This window comes from Cariama cristata, unplaced genomic scaffold (genome assembly GCF_000690535.1).
Source record: "Cariama cristata isolate BGI_N322 unplaced genomic scaffold, ASM69053v1 scaffold18481, whole genome shotgun sequence".
Lineage (NCBI taxonomy): Eukaryota > Metazoa > Chordata > Aves > Cariamiformes > Cariamidae > Cariama > Cariama cristata.
The window spans coordinates 6546-16884 of NW_009597747.1; the positions used below are offsets into that span (position 1 = coordinate 6546).

General features: G+C 44.3%; 1 protein-coding gene across 1 annotated transcript in view; it reads left to right on the forward strand.

Annotated features, from left to right (window-relative positions):
* Nucleotides 1-3199: 3199 nt before the first annotated feature.
* Nucleotides 3200-10339, forward strand: part of LOC104168448 (growth arrest-specific protein 7-like) — a gene marked incomplete at both ends in the record, with an annotated part of 12275 nt that continues 5135 nt past the window's right edge. Inside the window, 2 exons of the mRNA XM_009709037.1 lie at nt 3200-3289; nt 5436-5551. Of these exons, the coding sequence (XP_009707339.1) occupies nt 3200-3289; nt 5436-5551 (206 nt within the window). The remainder of the gene's footprint in view (nt 3290-5435; nt 5552-10339) is intronic.

The window sequence follows — 10339 nt, forward strand, 5'->3', positions numbered from 1 at the left end:
GCCCAGTCTTCTTGGGCAACACGAAACTCCCCTCAGCACTGTGTTTCCACAGGACACCTCCTAGCCATTCTCCGCAAGACCACCAGTAAGAGGATAGGTGGAAACCAGAATAGCTTCTCCTTTCAGCACTGCAGTATTGGTGCTCCTGATGTGGAGATGTGAATCGTTTCCTGCATCCCCAAAACTTCCATGCAGTCTCTTTACCTCTTTTGCCTTCTGCTGCTGACTATTTTTATCTTGAGCTAAATCCTGGGTTCCTGTAGCTTGGCAGTCTGCTCTGAAGAGGCAGCACCTTGTCCTGGATGCACATGAGGTGTGTTGTGTAAGCACACAGGGAAGCTGTGCACAGGGCAGTGTTTCATGCAGGCTGCCAGGCTCGAAGGGCTTCAGGCAATAGAGATGCTGGAGGGCTTGGAGTTGTTGGGGGGGTTGGAGATGCTGTAGAGACTAGGGGGTCTGGAGGTGCTGGAGGGACTGGCGTTCAAGTGACCTGAGGCTGTCACCCAAATTTTTATTCAGGGTGAAATTCAGTATGAAGGCCAGAAATCCTCAAAGCCAGAAGCTGTTTAAACCTGTCTTTACACTGCGTAGCTTCATGTGTTTGCCTATAACATTGTCATTGCTGACAGTACTTTGTTTCCTGTATCTCCCTAGCTATGGGAGGATGAGCTGCAGTGTTGCTCGCTTGCGAGAAGCAGTTGGCCCGCTGTGATACATGGGAGAGCAACTGTGCACTGATTCTAAGGCCATCTCATTTTTTTTTAAGGTGAAACTACAATATATTGTGTTATTTGAGAAATAGTATGTGGCTGTGACAGTGTAGAGGCATGCCCAGGTACCAACGCAGCCTGTGATCAGCATGGGATTTGGTGATCTGTGAAGCGAAGCGGAGCCTTTTCTCTGTCTGCGCTTGTGTGCTGGTCCAGCACTGGTCCAGGTCAGTGCTTCTCAGATGCTGTCTGAAAGCAGCAATTTGGCTTAAGGTTTCTAGCTGGTATTTTTATTTTTAAGACATTTGGGATGATCAGTTGTGAAGCTTCTTGGTGGGGGTGAGAGGAGTCTCCTAACAAGCCGGAGCTTTGCAGTGCCCACGAGCAGATCTGCACGCCCCTGCTTGTGCTGACTGCACCCAGAGGAGAGATGCCAGCTCCTCTCCTGTAGCTGGGCTGCTTCCAGCAGATGACGGGATCTGCTTGCAGGCTTGTAGATCTGGTGATCCCTGAATGAAGAAGAAAAGGTAACCCAACCTACCTAACCAAAAAAAAGCAGGGCAAGATGGGCTTGTGATGTTGTCCTGGGATAATTGAGCTGACAGGGAAGAGGCAGGAGAGGAAGAATTTAGCAGAGACAGAAGGTTTCCTCAGTGAAACATCCCTCATGGAGGGGCTTTGTGCTGGAGGCTGTGCTGGTGAAAGAGGTCAGCCTGGGATAACACAGGGGCCTGTTGCTACAGCACGGACAAGCCCAGCTGAGCGTGACTACGCTGGCATGTCCCCTGACACCACCAGGGTGCGGGGTGCCTGGGCAAGGGTGAGCACTGGCACCTCTGTCGTGCAGCCATCCTACTCTGAACTGAACTGATGTTTTATAACTGCTGGTGCATGGCACTTCTGATGGGGAACGTGAAGGAATAGGGAGGTGTTTTTAGCAGCTCCTGTTGTCTGTTGTTGGGACTGTGTAGCCAGGGGAGGCTGACTCTGGCTGGAGATGCAGGCTCACTGGTGCATAGCTGCTGCCTGCAAAGTGATGGTGAAGTGAGAGCCCTGGTCTCTGACCTCTTGCAGATCAGACTGAAGCCCAATGCAAGCTGAAAGGAAGCTGGAAGGGAAGATGCATGGTTTAGGATCTAGCTGAGATGTAGGTGCAGGGTCCTCTGCCTGCTTTGAAGTGGACTTGGCAAGCTCTGGACAGAGGGATTTTTGTGGAGAAGGGCGGTGGAGAAAGCTCTTGCATTATGTACAGGACAGCCACTGAAACTTCAGCATGTGCAGACAGCAACAGAGCCAATATGGGTTTGTAGGAACAGAGTTGTATCAGCTAAAGGCTTTGTCTGCTTTGCTCTGGCATGGTGGGTTTACACTGTGTCAGCACTTTGCAGCATGTTGCAAAGCACATCCTTTCTGATCCTCTCTGAATAGCCCAAAGGCAGATTCACTGTGTGTAAGCACTACCTTTAGGTCTGCCCATGCAGCTATGCTAATGCTGCCCACAGCTTTGGTTTTGGATTTCCTGTGAACATTAACTGATCCAAAAAAACCCCTCAAACCCATACAGTTACATTGGTGAGTCTTCCATCCCAAATTTCTGTTGGTTCCGTGATTAATACACAAGTACTCTTAGTGTCCAGTGAACCTACAGGTGTGGTAAGAGGAACTGCTTTTAGTGTGCCTGCCCAGCAGAAATTTTAGGCGACCATTATGTACTGGCAGTGAGCTCTGACTCTTGTTGATGCCTCCCCTGAAGGGCTTAACTGCGTCCAGAGTTATTCTGCAGCATATTCGGCAGTAGCTGTCACTTTTCGCTTCCACTGTGCTTTTATTAGGCTACATTTTCTGCTGTGATAATGTAATGAGCACTTGTACTTTTTTATGCCTTTGTTTAATGACTGTGTGATGAGTCCTGTCTCACAAATTGCTGTGTTTTTTGCGTGCTGAAGGCTAGCTGACTTTAGAGAGCCCCTGTTCCTTTTTGCAGGGAGCATCACTTTCATCTACAAAGCTTTCTGGGATAGCTGGAAGGGCTGTGCACTGGAAAAATAACACCTTTTTTTTGTAATCCTGTAAGAGACTAACAGCCAAGAATGTCTGATGAGATACACTGATAGTGCCTTCAGTGCTCTCTGCTGCTCATGGTATTTCTTGTGTTCAGGGCATGCTCATGTTTTTTCCCATCAGGATTTTTAACGCAGTTTGTTAGAGATCTAGGAGAACTCCCTGTATGGCGCTTTCCAAATCAGGCAGGTTTTCCTCATGTGAAATGGGTGTTTGTTTTCCTCTGAGCTGACACTCCTGCTTGCTCAGAGGAGCTTTCTGGGAATACTTAGCTGCTGTTTCCATGCAGCAACCAATTGTTCTTCACTGACATACATTCACTGTGGATTTTTTGATTGGAAGTGCATGTATATAACCTTTCATTTGCATATTTCTCATCAACAGCTAAATTTCATTACCTTCTAACTCCCTTTTGCTTTTTTTAACAGATAAACTGTGTGACTTTCCCCCATCCTGACATAATGCCAGAGCAGCAGTTGCTGAAACCTTCGGAGTGGAGCTACTGTGATTATTTCTGGGTAAGTAGGCAGCCAGCCACATGCCATATTGCAGCTCCTGATCTTCTGAAAAAGTGAAACAAACAGCTTGATTTGTGGTACCAGGTAAATGAGAATTTGGGCTGAAATGCAGTGCATTAGAGCAACACCAGGGAGACTGAGAACGCCAGTGAAGATCAGATGGAAACCATCTAACCGGTCTGAGATGTGGGTGATTATCAGAAGAGTTTCCAGAAAGGCAAGGTCAGCTGTCAGGACATGTCTTTGGTCAGAAAATGGGCAGGATGTAGGACAAATTACACATCTGAAAATACATCAGCCAAAAGAGCTGTGCAGCTGGAGGGGGGATAGTGAGGTGACTGACAGGGAATATTATTTCAGTGTTTCCCAGAGCACGAGAGCTAGGGAGGCACAAAGAAGCAGGGGGATATCACATTAAAAACAGATAGTTACAAACTTTATGTTAAATTGTAAAATTCACTCACATGGGGTATTTTGGAGGCCAGATGATAAATTACTTTTTTAAAGGATGAGGTTTGTGAAGGACAGGCCCATTAGTAGCTCTTAAATTGGGTAGTTTTAATGCAGCCTTCAGCACGGGATGTCCACAGTGGTTGTGTTTCTGTGCATGCCCTCTTGTGCTTAGCTCCGCTTTCAGGATCCTGAAATCAGATTAAAATGATACAGTAGTCCTTCAAGTATGGAGCTGATAGAAAAAATATTCCACTGGAAAACTGGTTTTTGGGGGGTGGGGGGAATACTACCTCAACAATGAAGATCTTATGAATTTCACATGTGTTATCAGTTACTGAAGCATTTCCATTTAAAAAAAAAAAAAAAGAGTCTCACTTACAAAAAAGTGTAGCTGTTGGAGGCACAGCAGCACTTCCCCTCATGTGTACTCAGCGTTGGTGTGAGGATTAATGGCAGTAACTTGCTAAAATACACTAAGGTACTTGCAAATGGTCACGTTAGCAGATCATCAAAGTTTCTTCCAGTCATCTGATCCCAGTGAGCAAGAAATCATTAATGGTATATAGGCTTATTTTTTGCATGTGTCTTACAGGAGTTGCTGCCCTGCTTGGTTCTTTCCATTTAGACTCGATCACTGCTTGACTCCTTAGGTTTGATCACATCTTACTCTCAGTGAAACTCCACTTAAAGCTGCCTTTTTTCTGCAAACTTTTATCCTCCCATAGCTCCACTCCCAGGACTTTCCTCTTGTTTGGCCTTGTCACTCATGGTCTGCCCATGACTCACCCTCCTTCTTCAATCAACTCCACTCCTCCCGTTGTCTCAGCTACCCGGTGCCTCATGTGGCATCCTACAAGTCTGACGCTTTGATTAATGTGGCATTTTTCTTTGTGCAAGTGTGCAGCACCCAGGGTACTGGAGCAAAATCTGTAGTCCTTAGGGAAGCATTCTCCGGGCCTGTTTGTTTGAAGAGGGTAGGAAATGAAATTCTGAAGTAGAGAAAAACAGAGGGAGGAGAGAGAGAAAAGGCTGTTGGTCCTTGTAGCATCCCTGAAGTCAATGGAGCAAAGAATAGAAAGGGCTGTGTAGGAAACAGTGAAAGATGGGACGTATGGCGATGATCTGTTGAACAAGTTGCTGTTTTACTCTCCTTTACAGCAGATCTGTGCAGACAGGCTGTAGTTTTCTGAGTGCAAATCAGGGTTGAACTTGACAGTCTATTAAAGTTCATTAGGTCTGCGTTACCCCTGGAAGGAGCAGCAGTGTCCTCCCCTTTCCCCCAGCAGTTCCCTTGTGCTGGCTCCAGGATCCCTTCTCTTTGCAGGGGGAACCATCAGGGCTCATGTTTGCCAGAGCCAGCCCAGGGGTGTTATCAGGTATGAAAGGCCATGGACAGAAGGGAAGGCAAGGCTGCTGCTTTGGCCTCAACATAGTCTTATGCTAGCTAAAGCTAACTGTAAAACTTCCTTTTTTTAATAAAAAAAGAGGAATAAGAGGAGGAGGAAAGAGAAAGTGTTGGATTATTCATCTGAGAGGGGCTGAGGTGCTGCGACCATCAGCTGTTATCAGAAGAGGGTTCTTTGGACACCACTGCTGCCTGTCCCTCGGAATCCTTGGGCGATTGCTGCTGGGAACTGCATGTCTGTGTTTTTGATCCCCATATCTTTTTGTTGAACTTCCTTTTTCCTTCCAGGCTGATAAGAAGGATTCGCAAGGGAACAATACAGTGTCGGGATTTGAAATTCTTCTTCAAAAGCAACTTAAAGGGAAACAAATGCAGAAAGAAATGGCAGAGTTTGTTCGAGAAAGGTAATTACCACTTTGCTATCAAATTAACTGTTTATGGCAATTTTTTTTCCTGATTTAGATACTCCTTTGGTATATTAATGATGTAGCTTAAGCTGCATAAAAGATATGCTACCAATTCTTAAAGAAAATGTACTATTTCTTTGATGTCCATACACACTCTCCAGTCTTCCCCAGCTCTCACTTGTCTCTCCTGCTGTGCCTGTCTCAGTTGTATTGCACACAGGCTGTTGGTTTAGTTAGAGGGAACCAAGAAGATTTTAAGCTGCAGATTCAAGGAAAAAACATGGACATGGAAAAAACGGAGTAGAGATGATATTTAGAAAGGAAATATTTTGTCAGAAAAACAGAGAAACAATTTGTTGACATGGAGCATAGGCACAGTTTCCTAAAAGAAGATGTAAAAAGAAATCATTGGGACTTAAGCTAGTTATGGAGCCAAACTACGCATACAGGCGTTTAGAGTGAACCCCAAGTCATAAAGGCAGATGTTGCCACCAGAAAATGCCAGAATGCTGTTAATGGTCTGTTGTTCTGCTGCCACAGGAAGTGTGCCGAGCACCAAAGAAACAGTTGATAGATGCTCAGTTCAGGCATGTACAGGAGATGATGTGACATCATTACTCATAAGTAGTGTCAGTATTATTTGAAATTGCTTGTCATGTGTCCAGACTGGTGTAAATCATCTTGAGGATGACTCTCAAAACTTGAGAACAGCCCATAGGGAGCAAGCAGTGTTTACTCCCAGGAGGAAGGCAAAGTACGCTGGTGGATGTTCTCTCCTGGGGGCAATTGCACCAATTGAAGGAACTGCTGTCCGCTATTCTTGCCTCTTTGTTGGTGCTTGCTGCTGAGTTGGTATTGCGTTCCTGCTCTGCTGCTGTGGACACACTGTGGCTGTGCTGATGTAAATCAATAGAGGTGGAAGCAATGAACAGGTCAAGAAACAAGCACCTGTATTGGCATTTGGGGGGCAGTTTGATTGGGCAGAACTTGCAGATAGCTACTTTCATTTGTGGTTTTTTTTTTCTTTCTCCCTCTTGCCTTTTTTAGTATTAGGGATATGGCAGCAGTGGAGAAATGCAGAGACAATAAAGATGGTCTCATACAGGAGATGCAGAGTGCCTAGCATCCGTATATGGTTGCTATTGCCTTTGATATAAGACAGTTCGAGAGACAGTTTCTTCTGTGATCCATGAAAAACTGTGACCAGCGGATGCAGGTAGAGGAAAGGACCAGCTAGCAAATGAAAAATACAATTGAGAAATAGTCTTGCTGAGCTAGAAGGTGAGGACAAGGCAAGCGGAATTGTGATAACTGTGGCCAGGGAAAAGAGGAGGAAAGCTGCTCCAAGGAAATTAATATATAATGACATTTGACAGAAACAAAAGAAAGGGGCATTTAAGAGGGAGGGAAAGTTGGTGTGAAATGAGAGAGAGCAAGGAGATGGCAGCTCTGACACTGGGAAGAGGCATGTTTGTGTCCTCAGTAGAGGATGATCTAGGCATATTATAGAAGAAAAGGCAGAATGTGTGCTGGGAACAAAGAAGGTTTGGAATTGAGTGTGAAGAGGATCTAGGTGGGAGTTACAAAAAGATGAATAGATTTTTCTTCTATTTGGAACAAATGATTTAAGATTGCTCTGTATGGAAAAGGAGGAGGACAGTGTTGAGCTGGAGAGGTTACTCATGGAAATGAGAGCTCAGGCCATCAGAGGAATCTTTACATTCCCAGCTAAGAGGGAAGAAGTACTGGTAAGATTTTCATTATGACCATCAGATGGCTCAGGGAATACAAGACCATGTTTAACTAGGGGTTTTCATGTCCAGAAAAATTCTCTCCATCTGTACCACCAGCCTTCTGGAGGTGAGGTTCAGGTAACTAATAAAAATAGCTTTAAATAGGAAGCCGGGAGGAGACCTGATAACCAGATTTTTTCGTCAAATAACCGACTGTCCTGGTTTGGCTAAAACAGGACCATTTCTCCTTTCAGTAGATTTTCCTTCAGTTAAGTTTCTTCTAGGTAACTGCACTCTGAAGCTGGCTACATGTTTTTCAGACAGTGTCTGCTTTCAGAATTGGTAACACTTGATGTTTATAGTTGTTACTAAATTAACAGTGGGATTGGTATGCAGAAAGGCCCATGTTTATACTTATTCCTGTGGGAACCAACGTCACTGCTGGCTTTCTTATGGTCCACATGCAAAAAGGCATAAAAGGGTTGCACCTGCTGAAGAGTGTGGACGGGACAGGTGACCAAAAACTGACCAACAAGGTATTCCGTCCCATCCATGTCATACTCAGTATAAAGCTAAGGGATCATGGAGGTCAGCCCTTCTTCTTTCATGGCCGGCATCCCTGTGGGACCCTGCTCATTCTCCTGCCTCCGATCCTGATCCGTGCATTCCTGAATCAGGTTTCTTTCAGCTGCAGTGTCCAGTCTGGGACATTTTGGTGTCCACCTTGCTGCGACAGCAGTGCGAGCCACCACGGCTTGCAATTCCCTGACCATCATTGGGAAGCTCAATATTGGTTTTGTATATTTTTATTTCTATTATTAGTAGTATTAACATTAATAAATACTCTTTTCATTGCTATTGGTTTATTAGTTTTAATTTTCCAACCCATAAATCTCTCTCCCTTTTCTCCTCTCCTTCCCCCATCTGTCATCTGCTTTAAATGCAAGCCCAGCCATAAATGGTGGCACCAACAAGAGGCAATACTAACTGACATTTAGTTTATCAAGTAGATGGTTTTAGAGGAACTACTTGTAAATAGCAATCTTAGACTGAGCAATTATGTCTTCATTGAGTTCGTGTTGACAAAGGTAGACTCATAATACAGACTTTGAATTTAGTAAGACAGACCTCAAGAAAGAGAGGAAGATAATTAGTAAATTGACTGAACTGAAAGGTCAAGGGTGTGAGTGTGAAAGAAGGGAAGAATTACTTTAAATCAAAAGTGAAAATATGGTCCAGCATTTGCATTCCATTGAGCACTCCAAAAAGGCCAAGAAAATCTGCAGACTGCCCTGAATAGGATCAGTCTCTCCAAGCGTAAGAAGTAGTGTTTTTATTAACAAAGGAATACTGTCTTAGGCTTTTGGCCACTCACTTTTTAATTGAGCTGGGCTATGCTTAGAAAATTTAAAATAAATAGCAGATTATTTAGCTACATGAAAAGAAAAACAAGCAGGAGAATGGCTGTAGTGAGTTTGATGAAGGTCTGTCTAGCCCACTAACTTTAATCTGACCATGGCGGTACTGAGTGTGTAAGAGGAAAAGAGCATGAGAGTCTCTGTCCTCCCAGCTTCCAATAATCAGAAGTTTGGGGATTTTCGGAGCCAGAGCTTGCTGTGGGTCTGCCATGTTCAGCAGATATTTGTAAACATCTTCCACTGTTCAACTAATCCTTTTGAGTCTTTTTTTTATTTTTCACCACTGCCACAATTTACAGAAGACTTCTGCAATTTATCCAATACAGAAAAAGTAATTATGCTTCTGTTGTCTGATAATTTCATTGTTGCCTCCTAATCTGGAGAAACAGTGTAAAAAGACTCATAGTCACTGTCTTCACACAGTGACAGTTGTGTAGATGTCTGTCACATATCCTCTATCACCTTTTCTCCATGTTCCCCATGTTGTCTTAATCTATTTAGTTTCTTCTTGCATGGTAGTCACATCAGATCATCTTTGCCTCCCTTTGTAGCTGTCTAGTTTTTCTTCATCCATTGTAACACGGCTTGACTGAAACTATTTGAGTGTGGTCATACAAAGTACTTTATTTTTTTAAAAAAAATGCGTAAGAGAGCAGGGAATAAGCACCCAAAGAGCAACTAGAACTAATAAAGTCAAGACAGTATGGGTCAAAATGCACTTACAATCCGTAACAGTCCCTTCTGACCATACAGGGAGTGAAATTCTGAAAGTTTTCGAACAAGTTAATGGAATCAAGAAACTTAGGGGTTTTTTGGCTTGAAGGTGGAGTAACGGCGAAAGAGCCATGCGGATTTCTGGAGGTAGGCCCACAAGGCTCAGGAGTCCCTGTGTACTGATATGTTGGTGTTTCACGGTCACCACAATCCACAGTTTGCAGGGTGTTTCTATTGGCCAGGGCCAGGAGGCATATTTTTCCCCCTTTTTGAGATATATCTTCATCTTGGTTTTTAGCCTCTTTTGAGGCATTCAAGGTGTTTTGGCCACAGATGGTGACAGGGTACCAGGTTGGGGTGGAACAATTTGTGTCTTATAATTGAGGCTCTTAAGCAATAACCGATTCACCTTTTTATTGTTATTTTTTATTGTTATTCCTCCTTGCCAGGCAGTCTGCCCTATTAGTAATGCCATCCACTCACAGTGCAAGTAATGCTTGAAATCCCAGAGCCTGGGCCAAAGCTGGGACTAGTGAGGAGCACTTCCGTTGAAGCCAGTGGCTTTGCATGTAGGGTGTCATGCTTAGGACAGGCACTGATGGCAGCAGATGTAGTGTGTCTTACGTGTGATTGTGAAAATGATGAGGCTTCCTTTTGTCTTGTTGTGTTCAATACTTCCCCAGCTACAGCAGTATCAAGGAAGAACTTCACAGGGTTTTAAATGCAATATTTTCACAGCAAACCATTATGATGGAAGATAGTTATTCCTCTATTCATGAGACGAAGGACTGAGACACACAGTCTGTGACGGTCGCTTTGTATGGGCAGTTCAGAACACTCAGCAGACCAGCTAGCACCTTCGCACACCTCGCATCCACAAGTACACCACTCAAAGGCATCCTTGAGCCAAAGTCCAGCAG